Source organism: Harpia harpyja, chromosome 14 (assembly GCF_026419915.1).
Source record: "Harpia harpyja isolate bHarHar1 chromosome 14, bHarHar1 primary haplotype, whole genome shotgun sequence".
In the NCBI taxonomy this organism is placed as follows: Eukaryota; Metazoa; Chordata; class Aves; order Accipitriformes; family Accipitridae; genus Harpia; species Harpia harpyja.
In genome coordinates, this window is record NC_068953.1 from 33468627 (window position 1) to 33487002 (window position 18376).

Here is an 18376-nt window from a genome sequence, read left to right on the forward strand (position 1 = left end):
ATCAGGGACAGTGGCTTTCTCCATGCTCTTGAACAAAATCCTATTTAAAAAAAGAATTGCCTGTCTGTTCATTGAGACACTATTTGAGATTTGGCTGAAGTATCTTGGAGGCTTCATAAACGGAGGGAAAGAGGACCTACAAATCTCTTTTTCTGAGCAGGAGCCTCCTAAGTAGATCTGGGAGACAAATGCTATGGCCAAATCTGTGAATTTAAAACAGATTATTGGCTGCTTAGATTGAAGGCTGGCTAGGGTCAATTTTGCTATCAGACAATTTTAATTAAGGTGTATTGAATTTCTCCAGGAGGCTAATTTATTTATTTCCTATTTGGTGTAGTGTGTGGAGAACTTTTATTTCTTATTTTGGCACAGAATTTTTATAGGTCTCTGGGCCTCTTGAACTGGCTATTCAGCATTAGGAAGATGAAGATTAGTGCAAGTAGGAAGTTGCAAAAATTACAACTACAAAAGATGCTAAATCCATGTATTCACAGAAGAATAAGATGTTCCAGATTAATAACAAATAAAGAATACGTGATGTTCAGACTCAGTGACAGTAAGAACCAAACCAATATACTGAAGTAGTAGACAGCACATTTCATGATTTGATATTTTCATTTTTAACAAATGGTGAAACTAAGGATGGAAACAAATAGTACAAGTTGCCCGAGGCTATGCAGCATATCAGTGATGAAGCTGGGAATATATTCCAGATACCCATCTACCCCACAATGCTACTTTGGTCCGCGACCTGTGCTCGCCTCCAGTGCTGGAGCTTCTCAGGCTGCACATTTACCACAGCGCCCAAGTGCAGACCTCTGCCACAGCCATGCAATGGCATGGGCATCTGGCCCTGTGAAAGATGTTTCCCATGTCCGAGATCTGTTGAGAAGTGCATCACATCACCAGACTGCTATTTGAGCTCACTGGTCCTACCGTAAGCATAACAGGCCATGGTTTTTAGGTTAGCCATTGATAGAAGGCTACTACCTTCAATGTGGCACATCATATACCTAGTTGAAATACAGTGCTTCCTGCCTCACTTCTAAATGAGACCTAAGGCAGTGAACAAGAGAAACTGTAGTACCTGGTAGCAAATGCAGAAAACACAGACACGGCTGTGGAGAATACAAGGTGAGAGCCTCATATCCAGTGTCTCAAAATTGCCATTTTGCATTTTCACCATAATTGTTTTTAAACAGCTGAAAAGAGAGATTTCACGCCTCCTGAACTTCAACATTGAGTCAGACGGACACAGGGACAGCTTGGAGGAATAAGTCAATATTCTATAGAGCTCAGTACAGATATTGTCAAAGTCCAGAAGTAAAGTCCAATGGAGTACAAGAGATATGAAATGTGACATCCATGAAAGGATCAGGAGCCCAGCATCCCTGAAGATCCAGTTATCAAATAAAGTATCACTAGGTTGATTTACAGTACTTTTTAATGGGTTGGAATACCACAGTGGTCTCTCTGGCAGAGAGTAACACCTTCTCGATCTAATTAGCGCCAAGTGGCATCTACCTTGCTCCCAACCTTTTTATTCTAACTTTTGCATACAAAAAAACCCATGGAGGACATTGCTATTCCTTCTAATCATGCCATGTTTGCTTTCTGCAGGTGAACGGCCTTTTGAATGCAGCTGGCAAGGATGTAACAAGAAGTTTGCCCGCTCCGATGAGCTGGCCCGCCATTACCGCACTCATACAGGAGAAAAGAAGTTCAGCTGTCCTCTCTGTGAGAAACGCTTCATGCGCAGCGACCATCTGACAAAGCATGCCCGTCGCCATGCCAATTTCCACCCAAGCATGCTCAAGAGGCGAAGTGGAAGCAGCTCAAGAACAGGCTCTGTCAGTGACTACAGCCGCTCAGATGCCTCAAGCCCAACTATTAGCCCCGCCAGTTCCCCATAGACCTACCTGCACTGGATGTCAGCACTTTGCCTCCAATACCTAACGTGGAGTTTTGTTTGTGTTGCACACATGTAAAAAACTCTGTCGCTTCCCCTCCTCAGTTCCCCACTCCCCCCCCCCCCTTTTTTTTTTAAATTAGTAAATAGCTGCCTCCCACTGCAATTTCCAGTCAAACTTTCTTTACCCAACCACACAAGTGGCTATTCTAACCTCATGGACAGACAGACTTACATGTTATATTTAGTGACTCCTGCTGTCTCAATATTTCATACATTTTGCAACCATTTAGAGATCCTCTTGATTATTCTTTGTAAGAAAATGAAAAAATCTAAAAAAAGAAAAAAACCCCACTTAATTCACCTCAGGTGTCAAAGTAGTTTTGTAAGACCGGATTGCACAACATGAGCATACATACACTTACAAATCAACTGTGTTGGATTGTGTCTCCCTTCTCCTTTCTCAGGGATGAATATTTATGTTACACAATAACTACAATGAAGACACACCCTAACTGCAGCCTTATTCTGTAAATATATATGCACTCAGAAGCTTTTTGTTAGGTTCTTTCACACACTGGGGAAAAAAAAAACCCAAGAAACAAACAATACAAAAACCAAACCAGTACTGGAATGTAGTACCAGACTCTTCCATTGTTTGTTTTCCTGATTATATACCTACATTGGGGAGTGTCCAAACAGGAGTCTTGTCTTTCTTCAAGCTGCCCTCTGCTTTTGGTAGCAAGCCATCTTTTCACTTCATGCTGAAGATGCTCCCAAATCAACTTCCTATTGCGAAAATCTCTGTGAGGTTGATAAACTTGTTTGCTTATTTGTTTCGTGCTAGATAAAATTCTGAGAAAAAATTCTAAACAAGATGCCTTAAGTAAATAACCTAAATCACGAGGAAACATATTTACACTGGGTAACATTTTATTGCAAGGTGGCATGGAATCTCAGAGGCATTCTGTCATCACTCTCTCCAAGTTGTTAAGCTCTCTGCACTGCCTGTTCAGTATGGGACCAACAGAATATGCAAATCAAACCACACTGACTTGAACAATTTTCTTTATTCTTTTTTCCTTTTTTTTTTTTAATGAACTATGGAAATAGCATAGCTGAACCACTGCCCACCAAAACTTTTATCAAGGTACTTACCTACTGTACAGCTGTATCTTAGCAAGACAAATTGGCTAAGACATAGTTTCTGTATCCTGTTGCATCACGACTGTGGTCACTGATAAAAGGAAGCAAAAATCATAAGGTATCTTCTGACTGGAAAAACAAAATATGCATTTTTTAAGTTTTAAAATAAAATGACATTTTAGCTCAGCACTACTACAATTTTCTCAAAAATACACGTACCAGCATAAAGTAAGGTGCTGTCATTTCTGAATAACTGCTTAATAACTAGAAGGCAATCTTCGCTAGTTTTCAATAACTTTCAAATATCTGACACCAGATAGACCACTAGGAGGTAGATTTTTATGTTTTATATGGTAGAAAATATAGCAAAAGACCAGGAGCATTGTGATGTACTGGAGACCTCACTGGCAGCAGCAAATACACTCTCCTTGGTTTGGCTGGGTCTGATGGTGCATAGTATAAATACAGGTCCTTTTGATTCAGGAATTTTTGGGGTTTTCTTGTTTTTACTGTAGGGTATAAATACAGTTAAGTGTAGCATGGTGAAAAGAAACTCTCTACGCCAAACCTGCCATTTGATATCAAGTGAATGCCTCCAGATTCCAAATGAACCTGTATCTTGCTGCTTTGCATTGATCCAATTTTGCAAGTTTTTATTGTACTGTATATTAACTGTGAGGGGCTAATATAGATTTCCAAGTAGTTTCATAGGTACTTCCATAATATTTACATTATTCCTAATACTATGCATTCTATTAGTTGTATGGATAAATACTTAAAGACAGTTCAAAGTGCAGATATTTCAGGTTTTTTTTCATGTTCATTTGCTTCAGATTTCACCTCTGTAAAATCACAATTTTCCCCTTTTGAATTGGAAGTCATGCGAGGCACAATTCTACTGTTTCATTTCACAGAAAATGAAAGAACATTGTAAGGGTTTTTTTGCAAGATGACGAATATTGTTGAGTTTGTGTGATGAGCTGCCTAACCACTGTGAGTTAGGGGAAAGCCAGATCTGTTTGCCTCCATAGATTTCCGCTTTTTTTTTTGCTTTTTTTTATTAAATCTTGATCTACTGAGATACGTAATTTTCACAGCTTGATACAATTCAGGTAACAGGAATTCACATTCCAATAATTTCTGTGACTGCTAAAAGTGCTCTTGTGCTGTAGTTAGTAAAGAGGCATTTAAGATATCTAGCTAAAGGAATTCTACAGGTCAGCTGTGTCTTGTTCACAAGTCATAAAAGTCATAAACACTTTTCTCATTATCATTATACCTTAACAGAGGGATTGGGGGAGGGGGAGGGACAGGACAAAAACAAAAGGAGAACTCAGTATCAGCAAAAATCTTAGGCTTCATGTTCTAAGTTCAGTTTGTTGTGAAATCATCTTTTCAACAAGAGCATCATTTAATCTTCAGCAGAGGAGGAACTACTCCAGCCCATTTATTTAGGGCATAGTAATTCAGCGTGAATCAGTAGGTGCATTACAAATAAGTTGTTTTAATAGCCTGGAGAAAGAATATTTGCACCAAGTTTTATTAGCACTGAGATTATGGGATAACCTATTCTGAGTGACACAAGAACTATGTAATCTTTAACTCAAACAGTAAACTAAGCGTTTTATGTATATTCCTTATAGATATTACTAATCTCCAAGTTTAAGCAGAGGAAAAAAAAAAAAAAAGGTTCAAAGTCAAATTTCCAGTTCAGCCAGTTCATCTAATGAGAAGGCTATGAGACTATATATAGCCAACATAGCTACACTTTCAGGAAATTTTCTGAAATTTTTCATTAAAACTTCTTTTTTACATCTTTGCTTTAAAGACCTCAGAGCATGTTAGGCTGACAGTCAAATTACTGCATTTTAAAATCCTAGCTAGAGTTTCAAATATCTCCATTAAATGTTTAATACATGATAGCTTTAGGGTAAAGTGATGAATTCCAAACCACTAGTAGTTTCCAAAACTGAATGTGAACAAAACTTCTCTTAATATTTTTGTATGGAAAGAGAGTGTTTGAGGTTTCTAGCATCTGCTAGATGCTAGAAAAGAAGCAGAAGCACCAGCAAGGTCATAAGACTCCATTCTCATGATGGTTCCTCCTCAGTTTTGCAGATATGAGAAGTCTGAACAGCTCAAATTATGTTTTGAAATCTGGGTCCTTATCCAAACTATCCTCAGATTTTTACCCTTTTGTTGTTTCACCCAGTGGTGTAACCTAAAACAATCTCCTGGCATAGCAACAAACATTGCACACTCAGGAAACACTGCTCTGGCAAGGTGCAGATTTCTTCACAGTCCTCCATTTGGAGGAGTGTGCATCTCTCCTGCCGCCTTCTTTCCCCATGCAATCTGTTGAGGTGAATCCCCACAAACTATAAAATTGCCTTAATTTTTTTCTTTTAATTTCAGAATATAACAACAGGTTTATTATTATTAAGAAAGCCCTGAAAGTTTGTTTGTTTTTCTCCAGCCATGATTCTAGTTTCCTGTCTAAGAGTTGAGCTTAACTGCATTGCTATAGGAAATGGGTGCAAGTTAAAATCATCACTTCACTACCACCACTCAACCGAAACTAAAGACGCTCTTAGAAACCCATTCACCCCTTCCATTAACCTCATCCTGTGCAAAGGCCTAGAGTGCATTAACGGCCACATGAATTCAATTTTCATCCTGCTTCTTACAGAGCAGTTCTGGTAAACTCCTGGCAGCTAGATTTTATTGTGAGAATTGTTTATATCTGCAAATAAGTTGTTCCTTGCTTTTATAATATATGCATAGTATCTGTTTACATTACATAACTGCAAAGGTGTATATTTGTAACAAGTCATCAGAAGCCTCTGTTTGATGGTAACGCCCAATTCCTGTATGTATCCTACCCTCTTTACTGCATTAACCCTTACAATAACTTTTAGCTATGAGGGCCTCTGTACACCTTTTAAACTTCATTACCTTCTATCCAGACATTCAGCACTTTCTGTGTTTCATGCAGCCAGGCAGTAAAAGGCTGTGTGAGGAGCTTACCTGTTTCTAGCTATTCACATTCACAACTGCTTTTCTACAGTTCTTTGCCACGAGTTCTGAAATTTGTACTGTGTGAAGTGCATTGTTGTTTTGGGGAACATGGTTTGTGAAGAAAGAATAAGGAAAATTAACTCTGCATACTTAAAGCTTGCCTTTTCATTGCCATTTGATTTACTAATTTCATCAGGTGATGCCTACAAACTGACTTTCAGGTGCTGTTTTACTCCATCACACCATCTGTTTGTGCATTGGGTGCTAACATATAGTCTATGTCAGTGAAGGGTTTGATGAACGCCTGTATTTTTAACTCTTTTGGGGATAAAGCTATAGCCTTAGGCAGAAGAAAATAACCAAATTATACTTGTTTACCCCATAAGCCAGACTATAGAATGCAAAACCCCATCCACTGGTATAGATTTTTTTTATATATATATATATATATATATAAATATTGATATATATGGATTTATATAAGCATATACACATATATAAAAATACATATATATGTGTATATTGTATAGTACACATAGCAGTGTGTACTATAGATGCTACACACCAAATAATGAAGGGATGTCTACAGAGCAAAAATAGGTGTCCATTTCATTATAACTAGTGATGCGTCTGAACCAAAATCCTAGATCCAAACACCACTGCATTTGGAAAGTTTGAACCTGTTTTTTGAGATTTGTGGTTGAATTTGATCTCTGGTTACAGCTGCAGTTACTTGTGTATATATGCATTCTGGGGGACGTGTGCGCATGCGCACATGTGCTTTTTCACAAGCGTGTGCCTGTGTGGGTGACAGAGAATGTGTGTGCCAATAAGTGTGCACGTGTTTACATATATACTTCCAGCTTTGGTGAACTATAGTGTTACTGGTGTCATCTTCACTTGTACAGTTTTATCAGCAGCATATGAATGCTTCCATGAGTCACTTTTCAACTCTTTGAATCACTACATTGAAGTATTACCGTTGTACAGTTATATGTTCATCTATTCTTGCTCTGCTGTAACTTTTTATGTATTTTGTACTGCATAGATTATATATTGTGATAATGTCCTGTGCAACAACAATAAAACAGGAAAAAAAAAGGAAAAAGGAAGAAAATTAACAACCGTAAAATAATGTCTTAACTTGTATGCATGGTTAGTGATGTTTACATTTTCTAAAATAAAACTTATAACTATGAAATATTGGTTTTCTCTTAATTTCTTTATGTATCAGTTAAAAAGCATCAATTTTATAATATTTCTGCTGTTCTTTTGAGGCTTGATATCTTGTTTGGTATCTTTGTTTAAATTTCATCCAGTGCTATTGTTTAAAATGGGAATTTTAAAAAAATCATTAGTCAACTATCCTTCCTTTCAAAGCCCAGTTCTTTGCAAATTTCTGATGTTTTAATCTCACAGCACCCTGAAATGTTCTTTCATAATTTTAAAGATGAGGAAATTGAGATCTCAACTTTCTCAAAGACATGAGGCAATGGCAGATATATGCCTTTATCCTCCTTTGAAAGTAATGCCACACCACAGGAAAACAATTTTGTGCCCTATAATGAATATCTGTCTATAGAACATTATAACTGATTGCAAAAATAATTTAAAACAGTGGACTACTGTTGAGAGATGAAAGCTAAAATATCCTTACTAAGCTAGGAGCAATTGTGGGAATTACTTTAAAATTAGTACATTTTCTTGTGAGGGGACATGAAAACTGTTCAGAGCAAATAACTTGGAGAGCCATTATCTTTAATAGCAGGTTTCCTCATGTATTCATTACAGTCTTGAACTATCAGTGCTATTCATTATCTCTGACCATGCACCAGTTAGTTTGTATATCTGTATGCGTCTATGATCAACTGCTATAACTTACATAGAGGAACTGGCTAAAGCACATAAATGCTTAACTATGTTAATACAGTATTTAAGGGCTCATTATGTGAGAATAACATACTCTGCACATGCAGTGGATAGCCCTGACTATTAGTGCTCCCTGACTGGAACAGAAGACAAAATGCTTCTGTCCAGCAGAAAACCAAAGGTTTGTTTCATTCTCTTCTAACATAAGCATGATGCGGCCTCTCACTCCTTATTCTCAACGTCTGTTATAACGGAAATCCCAGGCAGAAGACTCTCTGAAGCATTCAGGTTGTGAGAATCCTCAGGCAAAAATCCTGGTAAACCATCTAATACCTGAGTGAGATGAAGTTCCCTTGCAGACCTTGTGTATCAGTCTGTCTGTTGAACTTCCATTTCAGATCCACTTAAGTAACTAACCTCACCCCACCCCTGGCGGTCTTTCCCTTAATGCTTCCTCAGATGTCCTCTCACCCCATTCACAGTTCTGAATTCAATTTTCACCCTTGAACAGACAGGCTAGGCAGCTACTTTAGAAGTCCAGTTGCTTTTTGCTAGTTTGTTCTTATGGAAAGGGTGTGACATGTCTAACCTCTGCCGCTACCCGTTCTTTTGGCCACTCGCTCTATCTGAATTCACTCTTTGTACTAGGGGGGAAGGTGGTGAAGGTCTTTTTTTACTCATGCTGGAGAAAGTTGACACAGACTGTTGCGCCTCTTTTCTGTGAAGGAATGAGTCTGAAGTTTCTTGAAAATACAGGTTACACAACACTTCTAGGCACTGTTTGTTTCTGAAAATCGGTCCTGAAGAGCAGCATTTCTGATGTCTTGCTATGTGGAGGATCCACCTCATATTTGATAACAGAAGAGCGGTCAAAGATTGTTTTCTAAACTTTCTAGAAGAATGAAAAGAGAAACAAATCCTTCTAAAAGGATACGCCTTTTCAGTTTAAGTATGGAGTTGTTGCCTTGGTACTGTAATGTGCCTCCCCACCCAGACACACACACTCTGAAATGTGTATGTTAACACATTCTCACCTACAAAAGAAACTTCTCTCAGGTTGCTAAATGTATGGGTTTCTGTCTTGCCTGTGACTCAGCATTTGCCATGAAATGTTCATAGACTTGGCAGTAGTCCATCGGTTCAGAAGAGAAGCAATAATACCGCTAGAAGTAGGATGGGATTTTCCTATTTACATTTACTTGTGTATCATATCTGGCTTCAAAGTAATCCACCTTAAGGTTCATTGCCCCAGCTTTTCAAGGAAGCAGATCCATGTCATGCTTTGCTAGTTGACTGCAGGAGATTACGGCGACATAAATATAAATACGCAGTCAATAGAAACAAGAGAAGCAAGAGAAGATGGAGCTTGAAATAAAAAAGGTGAGGACAATGAGACAAGATGAGTGTTTCTAGCAGCTGACCAGAAAGGCTCATACAGCATCAGAATACGCGTGGGGTTTCCTAAAGAATTTCAGAGAAAGCAAGCTAGGCAGCACCTCCAAAAATGATCAGAGATCACATCATCTTTTCTAAGAGCAGTAGAGGAGGGAGCTAAGTCAAAACAGTAATTCAAGCAGGCAAGCACCTGTGTCTAGCGAGTTAAAATGTGTTCCTCGCACAGCGAAGAGTATAAAGAGAGAAGAAGGGATGATTTTAATAGATTCCTCAATCCACGCACCAGGCAAGGGAGGGGAGTCTGGATGCCCAGACATCTGAGCAGCAAGAGGGAAAGAGGAAAGCATGAATGAACACTGGCTTTGGGAGCCAGATTTGTGCTTTGTGCAACTCAGAGAACAAGATTACATTAAACAAGTCTGGAGAAAAAAAAGTGAAGAAAAGAGATCTGAGAAAACCTGAGTGGGGTTTTAGGCAAGAACAGGCCACAAAGGTCTGCTAACAAAATCTAAACACCGAGCTTAGTAATAATTCTACCTCACCAAGAGAAGACAGCTCTAGAGTAGAACTGCTGCCTCGTCATAATTGTAAATAAAGGATCAACCTGTCCTACCTGGTTGGCACTAGCAGGAGTTAGATTAAATCTTTGGCTCCCACTGGATGGAACAAATGTTCAACAGGAAAAGAGGGGTTAGCATAAGGGGCTAGGCTAAGAGAGGCCCTGAGATGCTGTTGCTGGCAGGTCTCTGCTGAGCTGACATTTCTTCTCTGCGTCACTGGATAAATGTGCCTGCCTGAGCACACCGCAACAGGTCTGAGCCTGCTGCACTAGTACTCGTAAGGTACACTCCAAAGGGTCACAAAGACTTACACTGCCCAAGCTGGCTTGTTCAGAGCTAGTCCCAGTGTTCTTCCCAAGGCCTACCCAGTACAACTGGGACATCTCCCAGATGGAAGATGCAATATGCCAAGTGGGTGGATGAGAGAACACCATTGAGAAAAAAGGCCCATTTGAAGGACAAGAGAGATGGTGCTGGTTAGAGAGAGGGTTTCAGGTGTATGGCAGCATAGTAAGAGGAATGAGATGAAAAAATGTGGGAAACAGAGATGAAAGCTGCAATAAATGGGGAGGGTAAGGTAAAGAGGGGGAAGATAAGTATAGAAAAATGAGCAAGGAGTATAGGGTAGGGCAATTTTCTGTCATTTTCTAGAGAGAAAAGGTGCAAACGTGAAAGGCCTAAGGTGCAAAATCCAAAATGGGGGCTAGAGGAAGGAGTAAGATAGCTCATGTGGTAGCATTTCCAACAGACTAGAAGGTAAGGCACGTAAGTGCATAATAAACAGGACTGTGTGTCTTTAAGAGACTGATGTTTGTGTTTTCCCATGCTCTGCTGTTGCGGAAATAACTTTCTGAGTAATTTCTCTGATCCTGGAGACAAAGTGAACAGACACAAAACATAACAAAACACAATAGCAACGGGAAGAGAGAAATTCCTCCCTCCCCCTTCCACCACACACGCATTTTACGTCAGCAATGTGAATGCACTCAAAGCCTCTGAGTGGAAGAGAAACAAGGCACAGACTGACAATGTTGTTTGGTACACACTTCTTGAATCAAGTTCACCTTCTCCACCGCTGCATAAACAGTTAAAACATGAAAGCCACACTTCCCCAGTCTGTTACTTTTAAGTATGTTATCCAGTCTCTTTGGTTAAAAGTCTTACTGTCCAGATTTTCCACAGACAGTGAACTGCAACAGGAATTTGCTAGCTTTTTTAAACTTCAAAGCTTTGTACTTCAAAGACCCTGCAATTTTTCTCTCAAGCCTCATTCCCCGCCCTCTGCAAAAAAGATGTCAGTTTGGGACTCTTTCTCAAAATGCTACATTTGGAAGCTCACATACATCTAAAAATGAACATTACAGCTATGATCTTCCCAGAGGGGAGTAATGAGATGGGCACCCTCACAAGTGGCTGGTCCCAAACCCAGGCTGTATCAAGACTTCTACAACAAAATGCAGGTATCGCCACTGATCAGACCTGAGACGAGTCCATTTTCTGTTTCTTCCTTTAGTCTCTATTACTGTGCTGAGAACTGTCTCAAACCCTTTGTTATTACAGACAATAAGGTCCCATGAAGTTGCAAGGCCTTACATGTTTGGTTTAACATGCAACCTTTTTGTTGACTTTGGAAGTCGTAAAACAAATCCCAAGCTTTCCAACTCTGGGGCTGCCATACAAACTGCCGTTTGCAGCCTGCTGGCAGGAATAGGATGACTTGACAGGAAGAAGGAAGAAGAAAATTTTGCTCAGGATTGCCAATCCCTCCTCCGCTGCCGCAGTGAGCCCTGCCCCCAGCTCACAAGGCCAGGGCTGAGGGAGATGCCCATGCTCCCGGGCAGCAGGCGTGGATGGGCTGGCTGCAGAAGGCAGAGCAGGTTGGCAGATCCCTCAAAAGTAATGTCCTACATCCACCTTCCTCCCTGCGGAAGAGGAGTCACTCTCAGGGGCTGAGGGTTTGAAAGCAGCCACAGCATTCCCCAGCTTTTGCAACTTTCCCTGAAGACTGGGTAAGGTATGGTATCCCCTTAACGTGCCCTCGCAAGCAGCTGTACTGAGTAACCTGGGTGACCGAACAAGAGGCAAGCCTGGGAAACAGGAACCTTATGGAGGGTGGGAGTGCACAAACAAGACTGGGTGAAAAAATCAGACCTGGCTGTTGGCTTCCCTGTAAGAGACCTTCCATTAAGGCTCCGCTGGATATTTTTGGACTCCACCTGTCTATTTTTAGGAGGGATAATTAATGCCAAAGGAAATAAGGAAAAAAATCAAGCTTTATGTCTAAGAATGGAAAATTTGGTATTCTCCACAAAATCACTATGATTAAGGAGGACTAAAAAGGAAGCATTACATTTAAGGAGTAAAAATATGCTACAAGTCACTGTAAAAGTTGTATGTTACATGGAGTTTGCTAAGAGAGGAGAAGCATTTCAAGAAGACATCACTTCACCACTTAACTGTTATTAAATAGGAGTGAAGGCACAGCTGAATGCCGAGCTTTAAAATGCAGCTGTACTCTGGCTGTGTTTATGTATATCTGTCATCTGTGCTGAGGCTCCCAGCTTCTCTGTGTGTTGTGATCTGGCTTTGGGAGGGGCTGGCTGACACCTAGAGAACAACTGGCGCAGGCTCTGCCCAGTTCTGTGCATGAAGTTACGCAGTAAGAAAAATCACAGCCAAGTTATGTAGCACCCTCACCAGGTCCTTAAAATAATCTGCCTGAAGTACAGGGCTATTATAGGACTAGAAAGTCATTTTATGAACTAAGATGGGAGGTTCTCAGAAAAAAACCCTGCCCTTTTGGATATGGGAGCCGAAACATGATGGAACAATGTGTGCAATGCTTTCAAAATTCAACTATTATTTTACTGATAGCAATGGTTTAGATTGATATCCCTCAGCCTTACAGCACAGTCTTCTATCAGTGTTAATGTTACTATTGCCTGTAGAAGAAAAAAGCCTTTCCTTAGTTATCTTCTGTTCATGTGTTCACATCCCATCTCACTCCGAACTGCAACTGCTTCAGAGCAGAGCCTCCTTGCTTGCCTGCTCAGCATCTTCTGCACAGCACCTTGCAGTCAACACAGACATGAATGGCATCTTTGCCCTCTCCAAGGAAAACCACTCTGGCTCCCTACTATCCAACCACAATCCACATTCAGTGTTACACACACAAATTTTTGTACTCTAGGGGTCACCTCATCTTAGACCCAGCCCAGCTTGTAAGTTCCTGACACCACAGGGAATATTTGTGTGAAATACCTAACAGAAGTGGAACATGTCAGAGAGCAGCAGTCAATACCTAAAGCAGTACCTCCCTTTTAGGTGCCTCTAAAAAGAGTTGCCTCTTTGCTTTGGGGAGTATCACACAAAAGCTATCTTTTTAACTTAGAACTGCCATTTCCTGTAAGCATGACTGCAGTCTGGGAAGGTTGCTGCTAGGAAAAATCCCTGGAAATTATTCAGTACAATTTCCTAATCATACCTTTCCTGCCTGATAAACACTTGCCCCTGGGTCTCTAATTACACAGAACCTCTTTGCAAACCTGCTGGATGAGGTTCTGTTTATTTCTAAGCTCAGAGAGGTAAATGTCATCTCCCATGAATGATAAAACAATTGGAAGAATAAGGACATGCTAAAGAGTGTCTTTTCTAATGAATAGTATTTCTAATTTTAAAAAGGTTTGCAGATGTGACAGGATAATGAGCATTTGAACTACTTGGTGCTAGCCACACTTCAATGATATGAAGCACTATACAGTAAAAGTGATGCTGAAACATTTATATTTTGTATTTGCTTTCAATTACTTTTGAAAATAAAATGTTACAGCAGTGTTGTCCACAAATCTTAGAAGCCCAGATTCATGTGGTATTTATGCTACAGCTAATGAGCTCCTGGCTTCTCCAATAATTTCCTCAAAAACCAAGAGTCATGGTATGAACAGCAAAAGCCAAAGACAAAGCAGACTGGCTGCGGTACATGTTTCATCAGTTATAAAGACACGTAGCTCCCTCTTGACTGTCCAAATCTAAGCCAGAGGCACAGCAAATACCTCAAAGGCCATCAGACAGCAATAGACTTAATTGCCACATGGGAAATGAGCTCAGTGAGTTCATCCAACTCTCGGCTGAGAAGTACCTAACAACAACCACTGCCATCAACATCTGTGGGTACCTCACAGAGACACAGGCAAGGAGCCGGCATGAACACAGGGTGGGCACTTTCCTCCTTAGCCAGATTCTGCTCCAGATAAAAGATCTGGATGCTGGAGCAGAATTAGTGCTGTCTGCCTATAAGCACAGCTCTGCCTTAGAGCTGCCTTTCTTCATGGTTGTGTCCCACTCCCTCAACCCTACAAATTCTTTAGTTCTCATGGCAAATTCGGAACATGCTTGGTAACATATTAACCAGGCTTCTGCAAAGTGTTCGTTACTATATTAAATCCCAGCGAGAACCTGGAAATTCTGGAAAATTATCAACACAAGCGATGTGTCAGCTTTTTGAAAAGGAAGGGCTACGGAGCTGTTTAAACTTTGTTGAAAAAGTCAGGGAGTAGTTGGTTATTTTATGTAGTCACACATTCATAACTTGAGTTCCTGTCCGGAAACAACTTCCTTTTTTTCTTTGTAATTTCTTAACTTAAAAAACTTTCTTAAAAAAGCAACAATTTTTACATGAACCTTCTGCCAACATTTAAAACCCCTAGATCATACATTTGCCAGTTTTATGTTTTGCTGGAATACTGTGCAGAAGACAAGAAGTCAATAATAGATTTTACAACCAACTCTGATACCAAATTAAACTCATGATTCTTCTCTGTTTACATAAATTGTGTCATTTGGAGAATGTTACCCATAAGCACTGCAAAAAGAGATAGAGGAATTCTCCCCTGCAGTTACATTCCCAGCACTTACTAATTCCAATGTTTTGTATTTACCTTCAAATCAAGTTCAGTTCTAGAGCAGAGAAATCGAAACTCCTCCTGATTGCCTAGGCAGGAAATCGGACTTCAAATCTAATGGGACTCTTTTGTATTATATTTATCAGTATGCCAAAACTACTGTGCTGGGGACACATACAAGCAACAGAAAGTGCATATAAAACGGCAGTTGTGAAGATCTATCTTCCTGTGCTGTCAGGATTCGCTATGGGGCAGGAGCGCCTGGTGACCTTTTGGGGCAGCTCACACAACACAAGAGCCAGCCAGGATAGAGCAGATGACAAATACTGAGCTGACAGCAGCGTCTGCCTCAGGAGCAATGAGGTTTGATCTAATGCAATCTCAAACAGCATGGACACTGCCTTGTGGAAGTAAGGATCATCTGTGAGGTTTAACAACAGATTTCATGGGGCCGGACTGGATGCTTGCTCTCTCTGTAACTGTGCCAAAGAGCTTACTTGCTGCTTCTACCCATCCTACATAGGCAGGGCCTTACGTAGGCAGCTTTCTCTGGTCTACCTATGGTTGATATACTCACATACTTACTAATTAAAATGTATTAATAACTGAGTCCTACACTAGCCACTGCCATTTGCTCCACCTCCTTCCTACTCACTTCAATTCAATGATCAGGGTTTTTTATTATAATTGGCAGATGAAGTCTAATGTGTGATATTTTACATTTAAAATAATTCAATATACCATGACTTACATGCTGTTGAATCTTGCGTAAGAGGTATGGATGCTTGGGTCTGCCTTGCTTTCATTCCAGTCGCTCCAACAGTTTTCAACCTTTGTAGGCATCCTGAAGATGATTTCCTGTAGAATGAAGAAAGTAAATTCAGTATTATTCTGCACAGCACTGAGACACATGGCTTTTCTATTCAGATGGTTCTGCGACCTTCTTGAGTGAACAGAGTGACTTAACATTTTTCTGTGTAGAAAGACAGTATTTTTGCCTTGCAAGTGTAAAATGGGGCACAACAGAGGGAGGCCAGGAATCCTTTAGGAATCTCTCCAGCCCCAGGAGCTCGGGTAACTGCCTTGGCCTTTGCTTCACCAATCAGATTTCTCCTAGTTCTTATGCTGCATGTAGCTAGACATTTGGGCAAGTGCTATGACTATATACAGTAATAATAATATTTTTGCTCATTTTTTGTCTTACATTCACAGCACTTTGTGAGTTTAGATTAGCCATTTAGCAGTCTTGTAAACCATTATTATCAACTCCCAGTGGAGCCCTGTAAAGTCTGCTTTCTCCTTAAAGTCTTCATCGTCCTTCCTAGGAGACACACAGCCAGCATGTCAGCCACAGTTTCCACTTCTGTTTTAGGATCCTTATGCCCCTCTGAGTTCTCCACTCTACCTACCTCTGGCCCTTTTTTTTTGTATTTAGATTATTGACCCTGAGGGGCAACATCAGTAATGCACTCTCCATTTACAGTATGTCCCTGATCTGTGGCTTGTTCTTCCCATGTGGTAACTGTGATACAGATGCTTTTCAATGGTGCAATTCCATTGTCAGCGTTTTTGATGTACACTGAAATTAGACAAGGGAGAATCAGCTGCTACAACATGACTGGTCCTTGCTCTCGATCTGAGTTTTATAGCTCTGTTAGGTTGTTTGAACTACTTTCATTTTGCTTCCTCTGAGTTAACAATATTAACAGCTTTATTTCGGCAAGGCATCCAAGTTAGGTGGAGTTTTGGGGAAAGCTACTCAATTTGTTCTTTATAATACACTTTTTTCTTGCAAGTGTGGTTACATGAAGAGAAACATTGTGATTGTGTTATAAGTGGAGAGAGTCTTTCAAATGTGGCGACAACTCAGAGTGATACATAGGTTTATTTAATGAGACCACAGAAAGTAGAACACATGAGGGTACACGTAAATACTGAATTCCTGAAGTATAAGCATTGAAGAATAATTCAGAAGTGACTGGGAAAATATTAAGAGTGAATAATATAGGGTGAAGAGGCTCACTATGAGGTGGAACAGTCAGTAACAGTTTCACTGGAGAAGGGTTTAGCTGCAAAGTACAGCCTGATATTATGAAGAAAACTGGTTTTGAACACAATTCTATAAAGTAAAATAAAGTATGCGCTTACATATGGTTAATTTTGTAAAACCTTTTTGTTTTCAAGCTAGTTGTTTACCGAATTATTTGAAGTATTAAAATCCGGTCCGATAACCCATATATGATATACATTTTAACAGTTCTGGCTACAGATCTGCCCTCTAGTTCTAGGGGTAAATTTTACCCAGTCAGTCATCTTTCTTGAAATTTATTGATCTTATAAACGGTAAGGTTCAGAAATCTGACTCACATGGGGACTCCCAAAACTGCTGCTTTTTAGAAATGTTTTCTAGTTACACATTGAGTTTAACTGAGCTGTCTGCGTAGAAATCAAACAAATGAAAAAAAAAAAAATTCCTGTAGCAAAGATGATTTCTACATTTAAAAAACATTAGGAGTAAATTATGTAACTTTTTGGATAGGATTTGAAGTTACCAGAAATCAAGTATAAGTTTGGTGAGGAAAAAAAATGCCACAGAAGAAAACTGGTATCACTTATGACAAAGCTGACAGGCTGGGGAGAATTCCTTCTTATCAGCACTCTGCAGATGTGGGCTCTTCCCTCTCTTTTCATTAAGAAATCAAATTTTCGCTATATGCTATTAAAAAGAAGCATCTATCACCAGTTTTCTGTGCAGTGGTATGTGATACCAACACTGCTTCCTGCATCCCCACAGCAGGAGACCAATAGATAGTTAACTGGTAACAGTTGTCCAGGGGCACCTGCAGTGCAGGTTAGTGCAGTGAGCAAGCCATCAGAGAAGGAGTTTCACCCCAAACAGAGCCATTTGACAACTTTTTATAAGAGACATTAGCAACAAGCAGCATAAATTAAAACGCTATTTTCCAAACTTCTGGATTGACTGAACACTCATCCATGATAGTTCAAGCACACAGTGAAAAGGAAACAGATCTCCAAAACAAGCTGAGGGAATCTGAATGTTTGGATTTTTGCCAGGATGCCAATCAGGAAGGCCAACCAATGCTAGATTTCAACAAGTAAAGCCTTATGTGGCTTTAATGTCCTTCCCCCAGGGAAGTCTTAAAGTGTTTCTTGATTGTAAATTCCAGTTCTGCAAGCAAGTCTGCCCTGCATTTTCCTGAAGCCCTCTTGGAGTTGATAAAGCTCTAGAAGGATTAATATTATATAATATTGAACAAATTGCATGATTGTGGCCTTTAAATTAATACAAAAAGAGTACACAAGAATTATTTAATGTACCATTGCAATAAAGGTAAAATAATTCCAGTATCTATCAGCCAGGCACATAAATTTAGTATTACAATGTCCTTATATTTAAGAACCATATTCCTAGAAACTAGTCATGCCAGTTAAGAAAACTTTTCAGCAAATCCACAGATTTGAGCAAGTCCATAACCTCTACTGAGTTAGGTATGCTGACCCTTAGCTTCTCTTCTGCCTGTAGGTACAGTATGTTTGCACCAGAAGAAAGGAAATCC

The 18376-nt window shown here is 39.9% G+C and overlaps 1 protein-coding gene across 1 annotated transcript in view; it reads left to right on the forward strand.

Moving 5' to 3' along the window:
- Window positions 1-7274, forward strand: part of KLF13 (KLF transcription factor 13) — a 36878-nt gene extending 29604 nt beyond the window's left edge. Inside the window, exon 2 of the mRNA XM_052807695.1 lies at window positions 1621-7274. Coding sequence (XP_052663655.1) covers window positions 1621-1913 — 293 coding nt within the window. The 3' untranslated portion in view covers window positions 1914-7274. The remainder of the gene's footprint in view (window positions 1-1620) is intronic.
- Window positions 7275-18376: the final 11102 nt, after the last annotated feature.